Source organism: Acyrthosiphon pisum, chromosome A1 (assembly GCF_005508785.2).
Source record: "Acyrthosiphon pisum isolate AL4f chromosome A1, pea_aphid_22Mar2018_4r6ur, whole genome shotgun sequence".
Taxonomy (NCBI): Eukaryota; Metazoa; Arthropoda; class Insecta; order Hemiptera; family Aphididae; genus Acyrthosiphon; species Acyrthosiphon pisum.
Genome location: NC_042494.1, coordinates 61,928,369 through 61,946,676, shown reverse-complemented (window position 1 = coordinate 61,946,676; position 18,308 = coordinate 61,928,369). Strand labels below are relative to the sequence as shown.

Here is an 18,308-nt window from a genome sequence, read left to right as displayed (position 1 = left end):
GAGAAAGAGTGCAAATTATTGGACTTCGACAGCTGAAATAAAAACACTCGATATAATATACCTACCTACCTGCGCCTGCAATAATAATATTATTATAGTTGTGCGTGCAACGCGCGACGTTCTCTGAATGAACATAGTACTTTCTTCCACAGAGTAAACGCGCAAAGTAATCGTGATTGCGGTTTTAAAAAAGAATTTTAAGTGCATTTTAAATCAGTCTGATTGATGTCAATAGGTTGACACGGATTAATAAAACGAACGTTTATTATTATTCTTTTGGAGGATCTGATAGGTATAATTGTTGTAAGTATGAATTGTAGGTACCAATCGAGATTGCAAGATAACAATTGTATATTATCTAATCATATATCAATATAGAATAAATAATAATATAATATACTCGGATTTAATTACGAACAAATTGTCCAATTTCAAGTACATTTACAGTAGTGATAATAGTGAATAAAGTAACAATTTTAACATAAATGAGCTTAATAAATAGTTATCTAACAATATATAAATAAGTACAACATAAATTATAATTAAAGTAATACATCAAAATAATGTAAGTGAATTTTTGCCATCATGCCGACCATACAACTGAAAAAAGGTGGGTAAGTGGATGTCGCTCTGCTGTACAGTAGGTTACAAGTGGGTCACTGTATTATGAATAGTATTAAATTTGAATTCAATGATATAATATCACTGTATAAGAAAAACGATTCTGAGCGGAGACGGTTTGTCAGTCTAGGTATTAGACATAGTACCTATTATAGGTATACTTAACTATAGTATTAAAAAAAAATTGACCTACCTATAATAGGTATCAATAATAAATTCCAAATTAATCATATCACAATATCCATGAGGTAACGCGTTATACATCAACAACAAACCGTGGTACTATCATAGATATATAATAGTATACTTTAGAAGTTTCAAGTACCCACAAATAATATTATACAATCACAACAAAATAACTAAAATAGTTATTCCAGGTTTTTTAATATGTAATTTCGTCTAAATTCGTCTAAATGACTACAAAAATAAACTGTGCTTATGTATTTCTTAGAATTTTTGGTAACAGAATTAAATATTTACGTGGAATCTTGTTTTAAATTTTCAATCCTTAGATATAAAAGTTGAAGATTTTATAAATTTTTAACTACAAAATAATTATTCAATTTTAAATTTGATAAATTTTGTCAACATTTTAACTTCAAACGCTTATAAAAAAAATTGCTATTGTAACAATGTATCAGGAGCCTCGTATTAATTTTTTACACTTTTTGGCCCAATAGATAAAACTTTATTGATATTTATAGAAAAAAAAACTAAAAAAATTGAAAACTTACAATGTCCATAAGCAGCTCAAAAAGAGTCAAATTATTTTCAAAATTTTATCGTATATATAAAATGCAAATATAAACATTCAGTAAAATTTTCAAGTTTCTACAGTCACTCGTTTTTTAATTACAACAAAATAAGAAAATCGTTACGTAAGAAATCGAGTGAATATCAAATGTTGTAAAAATATGAATTTCAAACACTCATAAAAATTTAATTTGAGTTTCTTATAGACATTTTTTTTTTTGGATAAAGGTAGATTATCCTATAAGGAATCTTTTATTACATTTTAAAATCTTAGTTCTAAAAAGAAAAATTTTTACGAATTATAAACTCAAAATAATTAGGTAATTTTCGTGATTTTTCCATATTTTGTCAATTTTTGAATTTTAAATGCTAATAAAAAAAAACTGTGACTAAGGATTATTAATATTTTTCAAATACCATTTTAACAATATAGTGGAGCCTTGTATTAAATTTTCAAGTATATTTTTGCCAAACAAATAAAGTTTTATTGACATTCATAGAAAAAAAAAAACTAATTAAATTGGAAACTGAAATTGTCCGTAAACAGCTCAAAACAAATCAAAATATTTTGAAAATTTTATCATGTATAGAAACTGGAAATATAAACAACCAGTGAAAATTGCATGTATCTACGGTCATTTGTTTTAAAGTTACACCAAAAACCAAAATCAATTTTCTCGAAAACAGATTTTGCGTAAAAATTCCCGTTTTTCCTTAACTTTTCTTATGTTTTTCACGGCGCTTTTGAAAACTATTGGAAAAATTGTACTCTTGACCCCCCAAAGTAGCAACTAGATTTACTTTCTTATCATAAAAGATACTGTTGAAGAAAATCCAAGCACTTTTACTGTCCTAAAAGGTGATGACAGACACAAAAAAATAAAAATAAAAATAAAAAAAACACACATCATTGTAAAATCAATACATTCATCGTTCCACTCAGAATCTAAAAAATTAAAAAATTAAAAAAATAGTCTCGTGTTTATTAAAAACAATTTTGTTTACAAAATTAATAACACGAAATTCTTTTTTTTAAAAAATGTATCATATTTAATCATAGTTAAATTAATTGCTTTTTATGTGTAGTAAATTGATATAATCGTAATTTGCAGTCCAACCACTGCTATGATGCAACTAAGACAATTTAAATTTATCATAATGATAATGCATATTTATAATCATATAAATCACTAAAAAGATAATCGTATAAAAATTGCATGGCTCTTCTATGAATATCAGGTTTAAATATTAATTTAAAAAATTGAACTTTAAAAACTCCAGCCACTGCAATTATGCAACTAAAACAATTAAAATTTATCATCATGATAATGTATATTTCCCCCTATTTCATATTATTATAAATTACTAAGACGATAACCGTATGAAAATTGTACGTCTCTTCTATGAACATCAAGTGTAAATATTAATATCAAAAATTGAATTCATACGTAAAAGCAACAATTTGTGTTGGTCGAACAATGGGTCTTCGGGTCAATCGATTTTTTTTTTATTAAGTAAAATATGCACTTCATGACTAAAATTTGTGATGAGCTCTCCGAAAAGTTTTAACAAACTCAGCACGATGTCTCATAATAAGTTGTCAGTTAAACCATATAAAAACAAAGGTTATGAGATTTGGTATCATATCACATACTGTCACACTCTGTAGGTAAACGGTTTATTTATAATTATCCATGTCGTAATTATAATTCACATTATAGATAACAACGTAGATACTCAATTGTGTTACACAACCTCATAATAGTTGTGTACAGATTATTGAGATTTGAGCAAGAAAATAATAATGTTTAAATTTTTTCTTCCTCGGTGTGATTGAATAACCATTAATTTTGTGTGTTTTTTTTGTATATTTTGGCAGATAGTGGCAAACTATATTGGAAAAAATCAATCGTTAGAATACGTGTCGGGCATGAGCATCCACTGGGCCGGTGGCAGAACGAGCCCACCACCGGATGTACCGGATTGTGGATTTGACAATTCTCTCTGCAAAAGTAATGATTTTCATTCCTACTTTTAGTCTTTCCGAGGGATTTCTCGCATGAAAATAACTGAACGTGTGTTATCTTTACAGTCGTGAAAATCATCTTTCGTCAGTATATCGACATAACTTATAACGATTTCTGCTTTATTTTACTTAATACTATATTTATATTTTACCGTTCCAATTTCACATCAGCACAAAACATTCATGGTATTTTTATATTATTATTATTTTTCCCCCTTTTTCTCACTTCAAAACCATTTATAAAGTAATCCACCAAAAAAGTGTTCCACATACCTTTTACTTTATATGTTACTATTACTATTTTATATATTTATTATATTTCTAGATTTACAATATCCCTCTTTTACCAACATATTTATCCTTTATATTGGTTCTTTTCAATTCCAATGCTCTATTCTGAAATTTGATTTTTCTGTCCAAATTTAAATTAATTTCGATTCGGGTTTCAATATAATATGTTTCCGCAAGAATTTATATATTATTCTTTTATTAGAAACGAGTACAATCAGTTGAAATATTTTACTATATAATGAAGTTTATTTTATATTTTTTCATTATTAATTATATTTTTTCTAATTACTTCACCACCGTACAAAGCTTCTATAAACTTTTAATTTTAAATGAATTATTAAACTTTTAAATAACTTTTTCATTATGAAACCGTATTCCATTATAGACTCTTATAGTTGTTAAAATAAATTATTCTTAAGGATATTTACTTATACTAATAACTAATAAGTAATAATATCATCATACAGGTAACTATAATTGTTGATATTTTATTATATTGTATAATGTATGATTTTAATTTTTAATGTACTATTTATAATCTAGTATTTATTATACTGAAATTTTCAAATTACTATATTCGCCATATCTTACAATTCCATTATCATGAAAATATTATAATCCTTATAACATTAATACCCAAAGTTAAATAACTTAAAACTACTCATTTGAATCTTGATTCTGATACGTCAAAGTTTTCTGAAAAAATATCCACTTTGTAATTTACAATAGAAAAGGGGGTTCTTATTTGAAAAAAAAAGTTTATATCTCCACAGGACACTTTTTAAATACTATAAAAATGCTCATGGCCTTAAGTAAATTTAATAATTCCAAAAATTAGATTTTGAATTACCTACCTACTGCATTATTGTAGAAAAAAGGGGGTGAGCATGCTTGGTGAATCACTTTGTATATTATATATTATGTATTTTACATAATCATGCAATATTTTTCATTACCATTAGAAACAGCAAAGTTAATGTTATGTTAATTAATGTTATTATATATTTTTTTTTAGCAATGCCTGGTTATGCGATACTCAGTATAGTCCTCAGTTCAGTTGTAGTGATCCTAGCAATAGCTTCAGCTCTAATATACAGGTAATTTATTTAACACAAAACAATTTATTTTTGTATTTATAAAAACAGACATTTTAATAACATTCAGCGTACAATAGTAATCATAATTCCTCAATTATTAAAATTTAAAATTCGTTTTATTTAATCCTATCAAAATTACTAATAACCACTATTATTTAGGTATATGTGTTTATAATATAGTTATTTATAGTTTGGTAAAATATTTTTGCGATGAATATTATTTTCACCGTGGAAACGCTGTAGTTTCCCAAAATGTTTTCATGCTGCGTTTTCCCATCTCATAAAAAGAAAAAATACTGAAAACACTGAAAATACCGGTTAAACGACCTTATATTTTTTTCTTATTCCTTGGCACGTATCCGGCTGCATTATTAATGGTCTAATCAGGATGCCCTTTCGTTGGAATTCGGGTAGGTATTGTATGCGTGCTTTGAATCATCCCGAACTATGGTTGACTATTATTTTTCATTTTTACTATTTTTCAACAAAAATGATATCAGTTAGGCAAGGTATACTTTAATTTTATATCTAGAAGTGTTTTGTTGTACCTATACATTTTTTATTTTGGTGATGTACCTGATTTTTTAAAACTGAGATTATTATTATATAGTTATGGTTCTTCTACATTATTTTATCAACAAGTCATTTTATTTTCAACTTACCATATATTTATTTTTATTGAAAATTTTTAATTTGAATAATAATGAAAATAATTCAAATGTAAATTAGATTGTATTATTGAAAATTGCATTTTTTTTTTTTTTTTAAAGTATAATTATATATTTTTTAATTTTCTGCTTTATTTATCCTTTGTTTCTAAATGTGATTTATCTAGAATGTTATTATAATATTATTAGCTTTTAATGAAATTATAGTTAGTACTATTTGAACTTAAATCGATATATGAGTGTTAGGAATAAAATAATCTCTTTGGCAGAAACAGTAGAAATCCGCTCATATTAGGTTTATGCATATAGTATACACATTTTTAACTGGATATATTTATGAAGAGAAGTAGTGTTAAAAATTATATAACTACACGTACTCTCCTCATAAATATAGGTCATTATAAAGTATATTCATTAATTTTAATTTTTTTTCACCAAATACTTTTTTTATGGGGCACTATTAGTATGCTTATAAAGTAATCTTATTTCTAAATTCTGTGAAAATATTTTCACTAAAAGTTTCAAAGCTGGTATAAATGAACTGGTATATATGTTTTGTTATCTACTGTTTAGTTATCTGAAAGCAGCTCTAAATGTAAAGCTTGAATGTAAATGTTAAAATATGTTTTAACTTGAATTATAATATTTTTGTTCATAGTTATCTATGGGTATAATAATATAATATGTTTTATAATTCAGTACACCGGCCATGAATTGTATGGCTTAAAGTATAATTTGCCATATCAATATACATGTAAAAACCATCAACAGCTAAAGTGATGGTGAAAATAATTGCCATATCTTGTTTATCACTGAAATTAGATTTTTTGGGAGACCAAAAAAAAAACTTATTTATTTAATTCAGAGAAATTAATATTCAATATTTTCTTTCCTCGGGTTAATAGTAAGAACTTAATGTATTTAGAAAATTATGTAATGTTTATTTATAATATAATTAGTTAGCCTAGATAGACTAACCTACCTACCTAATATATTTTATAGTATTAACTTGAACGTGGTATAACAAAAAATAATAATAAAGATAGTATAATATAGTACATAATATACTAAAGTCTAAAACAAGGCTTGCGCAAAATTATTAATATAAAAAAAAATACATAATAATTGCATATATTATCTACAACAATTGTATTTAAGCAACATATCTCTATCTTACAGTATAATGTATAATTACTACGACGTTATATTAAAACGTTGAGAATTTCAGAAAACTCTAATGAAAGCTTCCTAAATTCGGAAGAAGTTTTAAAGACTTGAATAATTTAACACGGCCGAAGGTCTTTTCAGTTTTCTTCGAGTACCTATATCCTATGCACTTTCTACTGATCGAAAAAAAAAATAAAAAAGGAAAAATTGAAAAAGAAGTTTATTCGACCGCACGTCAAGGCACGTCCTATACACCAACTTTTCATTACTGAACATTTATTATTCAGGTAAAGACTCTTATATGGGTTATTTATGTTTACGATACAGTGTCGGAGTTTTTTTTCAGTTTATATCCGATTATATTTCATTGTACTATTGGTAGTGTGCTTTTGCGAATAGTATCAGATCCCTTTCAACGATATAAATAATTCAGAGTTATCTTTAAATTGTTTACACAAATAATACAATTTTTTTTCAATCTTTAATATTTTAAACTAAACCATTAGGGAAAATCCGAATAAATAAGTTTTTTTATCATCGTTTCTAGGTAATCGGTGTTACAAAATGGGTTATTATTAGGTATAATAAAATTATTAACGAGTATTATTATAAATAATAGTGGATATTATTGTATTCGGATAGCAATAAGCTGATTAACCCAATTCCAATATTATAGTAGGTACAAATTGATTATTTTTATGATATACCTAGTAAATGTTTAAGTATTATATTGACTGGTGATATTGCATGGAATGTTGGTGGATTACATGGCATTTTTATATTTTAAAGATTTATTGTAATGGTGTCTGATAAATTAATGGTTGTACGAACGTTTTAGTAGTATTGTTGGAATTTATTCTGTTAGTGTTTTGGACCAATGTTACAGTTAGTGTGGGCCATTTGTGTGTAATTTTACTAAATTCACACCCCATTATATTATATTAAACAATTGGAATTAATGTGTTTTAATAAGTTGTACAACGATAAAACGTTTTTTTAAACAGAAGAATGTTTGTCTGACGTATGTCAATTAGTTACTAATTATATTATATTATAATTATATAATATATTATAATTATATTTATATATGAATATCTAACTGTTCAATGATAAATTCTGTAGATAAATTATTTATTTATAGAATAATAATATTTATAGAAATTGTCATTAAATCGACAAATCATCAAACAAATATTTCATATTTGTAACTTTCTATGACAAAACACATTTGAAGTGTTATTTTTGGTAAACACTAATCAGTAAAACTTTTGAATTAAAAAATCAAAATTGTACTAATCACTACTAGCTTATACTAATAAATTATATTGCTGTAATAATATTAGGTATCCAAAATTAATTGGATAAATTAAACGACTAAACTGAGTAACAAAAACCGTGGCTTTATTTTATGCGTTTTAATTGTATCAATATCGTTTTCATTACGACAAAATATTTCTATAATTGAAAGTTATTATTTTCTTGTAGAGCTATAATATTGGATATAAAACAAAATATATTGAAATCTTATTAAAACACACACAATAAAAATATATCATATTTAATATTATTATTTATTAAGATATTCAATATTTTATTGTCTAAAAAATTTTTGTATTCCGTTTTATTCCACGATTAATATTTAATCTGAATCAATTCCAAAGTCTTTGCAGTGGTTTTTATAAATTTAATTTTTACTAATGGTGTTTCAATGTGAAATCATTGTATTAAATTTACATAAATAATGATAATTTTAATCTAAAAAAAAAAAAAAAAAATAATAAATAAATTTGTAACTGTAATGCGGAATAGTGTAAGTTTCATAATTTTATTATCTGAGTACCGTTTGGAGTAACAGAGTCTGTGCGTTAATATCATTAGTAAATACGTGTTGGTACGGATCGCATTCATTAATTTTAATTTTTAATTTACGTAAAAAAATATATTCAACTGAGAATAACCATGGATTGCTTACAAAATGAGTAGACAATAATTAATAATTGCTTGAAATATATAAGTATATTATGTGGGTAATAATCTTAAAAAAATACATAGACTTATAGGTAATAATATTAAAGATATACAAATGGCTTATAAAGTAAGACACGAGAACAATGAGAAACAATCGTGACACGAAATCGGTAAACCTAAAAAAATTAACGTTTCCTGAATTTTTATATCGGGATTCATGTCCCAATGCTTTGTAAATTATATTATTAAGTACTGAAAATAGTGTCTACAAACAGTGCAAACTCCAACTAACGAGGCTAGTTTGAGCATTGAAGATGATGAAACATGGTTGTTGTAACTTAAACGAGTAGGTACGTACTCGTCGAGTGAACGAAAAATAAAACTAAAACCATTGATTGGTTGGTTGGGTCGTATTAAAAAAATATATATTCAAAAAGTAGTCTATACTTTTGTTTTAATGAATGTCAAACACAGGCCTACTGATATTTCAAATAATAAGTCCAACGACTATAGGTAACGGTATTATACAAACCAAGAACAAAATATTAACCTTTTACTATAGGATCAGATATTTTGTTCCTTATAAGTTATAACTTGTTATGAGTTAAATTTAAAGGGATATTCAAATATTTTATACAGATACAATAGTTTTTAACAGAATAATATGAAAAAAGAAAATACAATAATATGTTCAAAATAACTGTCAATAAAATTTTATTTAAACCCCATAAAAAAAATTAATTGATTAAAAAATTACAGCTGATAATTTAGAAACTTTAAATTAAAATACCGAGTATTGTGAAAACATTTTTAATAAAATATTGTACTATATTACAAGGACGTAATTTATTGAAATATTTAAATTCTGTTATTTTTCGTCAATGTTTGATTGAAAAGAACTGTTTAAATACTTAATAGTTTTCAGTTAAATGATCATGAAGCAAGTAGAGATATTAAATACAGAACTCATAAATAGCAGATGTAGCTTGTGAAGAATTATTATTGACAACTAAATATAGAGTCATGGCATATTGGATTTTAGCTTGAAGTCTTATATTAATCAAGCAAACACATTTTATATGATGGTTATTAAATTTTAACATTTTGAATGTTGAATCGTTATTTTTTTAATTATTATGAAAGACATATTATGACTATAGTCATTTAAACAATTTCATATTAATCTGGGGATCAAATAAATACTGTTAAATCATTTATATTATTTAATAAATCCGTTTTTTAAGGAAAGCAAAATATGTAATTTTCCTGATTGGAAACGATCTGAACTGATTGAAAAATCCATAATCTATATACTAACAGAAGGTATTATGTTAAAGGTTTAAAGGACTTTATTGGATACTGGAATTTGATTGTCTCTTTAATTATAAGATACCATGAAGGACTTTACCTTTAATACCATTCAAACTATCTACTGTTTCCAAGATTGTTTGAAATAATTGAACTTAAAATCTGTAGTCTTCTAATTTATCTTATTCCCAGATAAAGTATTATTATCAGTGCTCTAAACAATTACATATTATGATGCCTATCTTGATCAATTTGACTAGGTATTTGAATGAAAATGCTTTTATAACTAGATTTTTGGTTAATATGTTCTTTATAGTTTACATTCAATAATATAGAGATATATAAATATAGGTACCTATTCTACAGTCCTGTAAAGAACACTTTTAAAAAGTACTTGGGTAAATACTAAAATACATTTTTTTTTAAGTATTTAAGATACTACTCAAATACTTTGGAATACTTTTCAAATACTTTTGGTTTTTAAAGTGGGTTTCTAATTATCGTAATATAAACACATAGGACATAGGTAGTAGGTAATCTAATAGTTATCTAATAGTTTTAAAGGGAATATTGCTATTCAATATTCAATAACTTTTTTTAGAAATCTGGTATTCACAAACCTTTGGGCTTCGGCTAACACAGAAATACAGAATATTAAATAAAACTATTATTCTATTATTGTAGTTGACAATAATATTTTTCAAGCCAATTATTTCGAATAAAAATAAAATGTTCGAAATAAAATACCAAAGTATTCAATACCAAAAAGTATTTAATACAAAAAAAGTATTTAAAATACCATTCAAAATACTTCATGCTGAAAGTATTTAAGAAGTTATTTAATACTTAAAAAATTGGAATTTTGTAGATTAAAACGATACTTTGGATCTTAATCATATTTTGTTTAATCAAAATTAGCATTCCAAATGTATATTTACCATACAAAAATATTACTATTTAACTTTATATTTTGTTCATTTAATGTTAAAACTAGTCTACGTTTAAAGTAATAATCTATGCACTTTTTAAAATAAATTATAAAATGATCCGAAACTTAAGCATTTAACTGAACATCTTACAAATAACCGATAACTATTAAACCATATTTATTTTATTTTCATTTTAAACTATAAAAGTTTTTTTTATCGTGTCACTCATATTTCTTAGAGATTTAAAACACAAAAAGGTATATATTATGAAAGTATTTTGGTTCAAAAGCAGTAATGTGAAAGTAAGAAAAGTTGAGTGGAGTCAAAAATGTTATTGACTATAATACGCCTGACACCGCATGTATAAAATATTTCAATATTTGTATGATTTATGTATACTTATTAATCGAAATACTCCTCAGCATTATTATATGTAAATTGTTTATACTGTTATTACTTACGTAATGTTCCTCAACTAAAATTGCGTTTATATTGGGAATTTAAAAAGATAAAATATAGGGTAGGTACAAAAAAGTGCGTGTTGTGAGTACGCGCGGATGAAGTGAAACTTTTTTCAGTCATTCAACCGATAGAATATTAGGTTTGTATTGGAATAAAATAAAAAATTGAAATTTATTAGTTTATTATACCTTTTATTATTATATAAAAATAAAACAAAAGGAAATTTAATCTAAAACTATCTGTATACTTGTTGTATGAACAACTATTGCGCGGTGATACGATTATTACCCCATCCACCAATAAATTATAACTTCAAATAAATAAAAATGTGATCATAATTTTGCTCCAATAATTCTCAACTGCAGGTATACTGATAATACAACGATTGACAGACACGGCAACACAATATTTTTCCCTTGCCGATGGCTGTGAACAACGTGTTTCGCTTATAAGGGATATACCAGGCAATATATTGAAACCGTGATTGAAATTGTTCAGAGTGACTATTTAAAAATTCGTTATCCCATTTATCACCACAGAAAATAATTAACGAAACGTATGATACCTAACTCAGAAGAAAATAATCGGATTTAGGTATACCTATGGTTGTTGTATGAATATCACGAAGACTAGAATATTAATTCTATACCCTGTTCTAATCAAGAAGCCACCAGGTGGCCACGGGCAAAACCGGTTTCGCTACGTAAATCTGGTATCTTTGGGACAGGGTATAGTATAATGAATAATTCATGAAGAATATCTTTCAATCATTTAATATCTTCCATGAAATCGTTTTCATAGAAAAGTAACGTAACGTGTCGCTACCAACGTTTCACTAATTTTTCTCGTATACCTAGCGTAAAACAGTAATAATGAATAATTATAACAAAATAATGCACGCGTCTCACATTAGGCATGAAAAATACATATTTTATAGCTGTAGGTATTTTTTAGTTTGTTTAATTAGTGTTGAAGACCCGGTATCCAGACCATTGGCTTGTATATTCATAAATATGATAGATATATTATTTTTATGTTTGTATTCCTTATTAAACTTAAACTAACTTGTATAGGTTTATACGTTTGGTAAGGAATAATACTTTTATTATGGTATCTTAGTCAGGGCCAATGGATTCTTTAAGGTGTTGGCAAGTAGGTATATTATAATAAGTTAGCCTGTTTGTGTGTCTCTGCATTCCAACATGTACCCATAGACCTTATACTAATAGACGGGGCATGAGCTTATCAGTTCTATAGGGCCCACGTGAGTGCGCTGTTCGACTATTACCAGGGGTATGAAACTCCGTGAATTGGCCGAATCGGGCGATTGTAACCTTGAACACGGCGTGGCATACGTAATCTATGATAAAAGTAAACAGTGGAAACAACCCGACCCCGCGCAGAATACCCTGCCTATTAGGCGGAAACGGTTTTTCAATACGGGTATAACATCATGTCAGTGTTACGGAAACAGTTTCATTGTTCGGACTTCAGATCATAGGTAAACACTTCACCCATCAGCTGATCGAGTTTCGCTTCTATATTGTTCTATGCTATTACTCAATTGCTACGTACATGCGCATTGGGTGATTGGTTATTGAGTTTTAACAATTATTATTGTATGATAATGGATTGATGAATAATACACAAACATTATATTGTTTCTGAATGAATAATAATAATTATTAATTTATTGAATATATGATTTATTATTTATTAAATATTATGGTAATAAAATGAGCTTTTTTAAAAAAATATGCATTTTTAATTTTGTGTTTTAAATAAATATGCGAATAAACATATTTTATGTGGTCAGAAATGACAACACTGCTAAGACGATGGCTGTGACCGCTCCTCCCAACCCCGCCAACCAGTAATGCTCCGTCTATGTGTATAAGGTCTATGTATATGTACCTATTTCTGAAACAAAGTAATCACGAAAACGATTCGGTTCATATTTTTGATACTAACGAAAATGTATGAAATATGAATATCACAGTTATACTTGTGAATAGTTTGCAAACGTAAATCATGAATACATATGCGTGTCTATGATTTATCCGAAAACTTTTCGAAAACCACGTTTAAACTTTTAATAGTTATTATAGAAGCGTAAAACATACTTTATACGTCTTATATAATTGTACTGTAAATTTCCGTTTATATTTTGTTTAACTCGACTTATTGAAGGTAGTGTTTTATACTAAATTGTGAAACTTATTGAACCTAGAAATGTATACGACTCACAGTCCACGGATACGATCATTAGTAATCGATAGGCGACTATGTCTTCGACGCTGCAGTAAGTAGTAAAATAGTGAAACACAGTGTAAATTAATTTATAGTTATATTTTATATTACTGAAATTATTGTTCCACAATATAATTCTTGAACCTTTAAAAATTAAAAATAGAAAAAATACTCTTGTGAACAAATGTCATATAAAAGTTTGGAGCGAAAAAAAAACTCGGATTAATGTTTAAAATTACGGATGAGTTGGGGTTTTTGTAACCAAATCATAAACTTTTATTGTGATAGGTGTTGAGGACTTTTAAGCACAGTTATAGAAAGTTTTACGTGGTCGTGGCATACTCTACTGCCTTCATATATGACTTTGTGAAATTCACATGCACAATATTATGAAAGTAATAAATCTTTAGTCGACTATACCATTTATGAAATGTATACAACTGTCGTTGAGGCCATACAATTAGTTCATTGCCGTTGTTTACTTATTATTTATTTTAAAGTGATAAAATTAATAATATATTTTTATAATTTAAACTAAAATTAATTTAGTTTCTCTAATTTATTACTCTGCGTGCTAATTTTTATTTTACGTTTTTAACAATAGTTTCCTAATATTTATTACGTTTCAATTGTATTGGATTTTGCTTGAAATAATGGTTTGATTCAAATAGTCAAATCAATATTTTAAATAATATGTTCATATTTTTTTTTTCGTTCGCAATATATAATACAACCAAATAATACAATTTATAATACATAATAAATGCTGATTTAATTTATGAAAACAACTACATGATTTATGTAACTATAAAATTGACTATAGATTTCATTATTACAAATATAAAATATTCTGAATAAAGGATTCATTTGCATTAAACGTATGTTTATAAGTAAGCAATAAACTCAATGTAGATGGAATTGTGCCTGTGTTAATGATTCTTTATAACATAACATAAAAATATAGACATATACTAATAGAAAAAGACTTTGCGTATGATATAATGTTGTTTTTTTTAAATGTTTTTAATTTTAGTAGACTTCGTCAAAACAAGATGTGTATAGTATCTACTACCTATCTAAAATACTTAATTTGATTTATTAATAGTTATAATTCTTAAATTAATTATCTTTGTTCGATGTAGGTAGCTATTATGCCTATTATACTTATTATACCAGAAATACTGCTTGTAATAAAACAGTATTTGCAATATACATCAGTCGTGGTGTAGACACGTCGAAGGGGATAGGGTGGTTGTCAATCTCCCGCTTAGCATTTTTTCACTGTATAAAAACGTAATATATCGACAAATGAATCATATTATACAGCGTATGATACATGATATATATAACTATTATATACATAAATTTACTGATATACATAATATATACACGCATATACATGATATATGTATTTGAGTATCTACAATAATTAATATTTGCATTGCATTAAAAGTGGTAATTTATGAACAATTCTAAAAAAATATATCTACATATCGTAGTTATTAAATAAAACATTATAATGACGAACACTGTGAAAAATCGTGAACGCTTACTCCGACAAACTACTGGAAATTTACACATAGCGTATTATATTAGATGAACTCTATTTGTCAGCGATAAATGTCAGTAAATTTGTTCCCGCAACTATCGTGTACTCAAACACACGTGCATACAATGAAATACACGTGAAATACTGAAATTCAACTACCTCTGTAGTTGTAAGCTCGTATAAAAATCTATTAAATAGAGAAAATTAAAGGTGAATTTCAACCTATATATTTTTAAATTCCACTCAATTTCGTACAAACCTCGTCAAACCTCTGTATATTTTATTATTATTAATTTGTATCTTATATAGTACAGTAAAATATATAATTGCATACTGAGAAACTGTGTGTACATAACGGAATATATTTTTTGTATGTTTTATATTGGTCAAAACATTCTTCTATGAAATGGAGTACCTATATAATATAATATTATTATTTGATTAATTGTGTAAAGCATTATTAAGTTTAATGTCTTGTGGACTCGTGGTTCTATGATAGGACATGCATTTTATATAATAATATAATATACTCGTAATATTATATAGGTAATGAATATGAGATTTCTATATCATAATTATGTATAAAAAGATACTTCCCAAGAAAAAATTTACGAATATAAACTTTGAGTGCTGTATATGCTTAAATTAATATTCTTTCCCTTTCTGAGGTTTATAACACACGTGTTTTCTTTATATTTTTATGATTACATATTCAGACATAGTGCAGTTTAATAGTAAATGTAACTAGAACTTAAAAGTATAAATTGTTTTATGGTTGAGTATATTTTTTTGCTTAGTAATATGCATTTTTATTTATGTAAGCTAGACAATTATGAAATAAAAATATCTCAGAAAATGAAAATAACTTAATAAAATTAATAGGTTATATTAAATAAAACAAAATCGATAAATGACATAAAACGTTATTCATTATGTATATTTTATACTCAATATAACTAAAAGGTTCGCAGTTTTTAGTAAAATATATTTTCAAAAAACGGCTTTTCCCGTTTCAACAATTTGTTTAATTTCAATTGATTTGACATGAAATTACGTAATTGTGAAAACAAAACATTCAGTAGTATTTCTATCGCTTTTAAATAAGATTTTATTTTTCTTATTCTTAGATAATGATTAAGAAGGTTAAACAAATAATCAAACATTTCGCTAACTAATGTTATATGTTTTCAAACCTTGCTTTTATTGGTGAAAAATTCTAGAATATTAATTTTCAATAATACAGTGTGATTACTGTGATTCCTTTTAAAGGTAACAATAAATAATTCATTCCAGTGACATCGGATTAATATGCGGTTTTCGGGAGGGGATAGGGAATACATAAATACACATTTCTTGATGATTTTTACATTTTTAGATCTTTCCGTGTGCGCATGCGCAATACAACTTGCATTTTTTTAAATGGCAACAGGTGTTTTGAAACCAAATTCGGATAGACCAAATTTTTTTAAGTCGATTTGGTCCTTTTTACCATACCTCTAAAATCAAAATTGATTAAATGGCAATGAGTCAAAGTTTCGATTAAAATTATTGAATTTTTCAACAATCATACTAGAATTTTATGAATTATTATGAAATTTTAAGTATTTTTTTTGTATCCGTAGATTTTCAGATATTATTAAATTATTTAAATTTAATTTTTAAAAAATATATTAATATATTGTACATTTTTATAAGTTTAGTGCCTATAAATAATCATAAAAATGTTAATTTTTTTTTTAGACATTATAAACTTGAAGCTGAAATTGCATCTATGACGTGGAAAGTCAATTACAACGACATCATAAGAGTGCCGCAGGAAAAATGGAGAACGAGCATGGCAAGTCTCATTAGAAGGAACAGCCAAAGGGTAAACGACACAATCATTACATTTTGTTATGCTTTGCAGCAAAAGAAAATTATATACAGAGTGAAATTCATTCTCAATGTCCGTTTATGTTTCCACCGTTTAATATAATCCGTGGCGTTTCCGTGGATTCACTTATTTTACGATGCATACCCTTGCCAAATCGAAGACGATGATAATGATAATGATGATGATAATAATAATAATAACAACAATAATAATAACAGTTATAATCACAGATATATAACCATACTATAGTAGCCGACCTTATTAGGCGAAATGGTCTGCCATATGATAACTAAGTGGTATTCTTTGTTAACGAACCTTATCAGTATAAATATTAAATTATAATAATTATAATACGTTTTGGTTTTAATGAATTATGCTTTTAATATGTATGCAGTTATGCATAGTAATTAGTAAGTAGTACTTAACTACCTACTACAAGTTTCTTTGTATTAATTAAAATACTTCTTTTAAAATGTGCAATCGATCAAAAAAGTTCCATCTTGAATTAAAACTTTACTAGTGCTTGACTACAATATGATGGCAAAAAAAAAATTACCTATACCTGTCTAATATTACCAGCGGTCGTTTTTTCGTATTGTACGCCTAATATGGTACCTATTCTTACTACATATTTTTGTTATCAATGTTCTTAAATCATAATCAAAATTAACTGTAAATAAACCCATACATAAATGCCTACACAATAATAATAGGTAAATAAATTAATGACAATTTACGTACAACACGAATGATTAAAATTAAAATTTTTAATGATTTATTTAGATTTTGAAATTATAAAAAAATATACAAATTAACAATTAAACTAATTAGCATTATTGCCTATTGGTTATAATAAAGAATAGTTTTGTTCAATTTGTCGTTTACTGGTAGGGTTTAATAAGTCAGAAAAAAACTGTTTTCCATAACAAAGAATACTCCAAACTTTTTTAACAATTAATGCTATTAACGTGAATTCATGAGGTCGGTCCAACGAATTCACTTTTATGTGTAATATACATTAATAATGTAAAGACAGCTATCTAGTATAGTTATATATCTGTGATTGTAATAATGTTAATAATAATCATTAAGATAATCTTATAATATTTATAATCATCATATTAAATTTGGATTTTTATCGCAAAAATAAATCTTATAATCAACCGACGCGTAACCGATAGCATAATACTTTTACTGTTACTAATCATATTTTAAATTATTTAATGATCAAATAGAAAAAGGTGGGTAAGTGGATGTCACTTTGCTGTACAGTAGGTTACAAGTGGGTCATTATATAATGAAGGGTGTTCAATTTGAATTCAATGATATAATTTCATTGTATACGA

General features: G+C 26.0%; 2 protein-coding genes across 2 annotated transcripts in view; both read left to right on the top strand.

The window, feature by feature from the left end:
- LOC100159027 overlaps positions 1-18,308 on the top strand; it is a 302,306-nt gene that overhangs the window by 6,726 nt on the left and 277,272 nt on the right. The window lies entirely within an intron of this gene.
- Positions 2,598-17,246, top strand: LOC103309273 (receptor-type guanylate cyclase gcy-28-like). Its single transcript, XM_008184275.2, has 3 exons — positions 2,598-3,386; positions 4,707-4,788; positions 16,830-17,246. The coding sequence occupies exons 1-3, from the start codon at positions 3,305-3,307 to the stop codon at positions 17,062-17,064; spliced, it is 399 nt and encodes a 132-aa protein (XP_008182497.1). The 5' UTR covers positions 2,598-3,304; the 3' UTR covers positions 17,065-17,246.

Coding starts and splice junctions, on each gene's coding strand:
- LOC103309273 (XM_008184275.2), top strand. CDS start 3,305: ATGAGCATCCACTGGGCCGGTGGCAGAACGAGCCCACCACCGGATGTA. Junction 3,387..4,706: donor TGACAATTCTCTCTGCAAAA/GTAATGATTTTC, acceptor ATTTTTTTTTAG/CAATGCCTGGTTATGCGATA. Junction 4,789..16,829: donor GCTTCAGCTCTAATATACAG/GTAATTTATTTA, acceptor TTTTTTTTTTAG/ACATTATAAACTTGAAGCTG.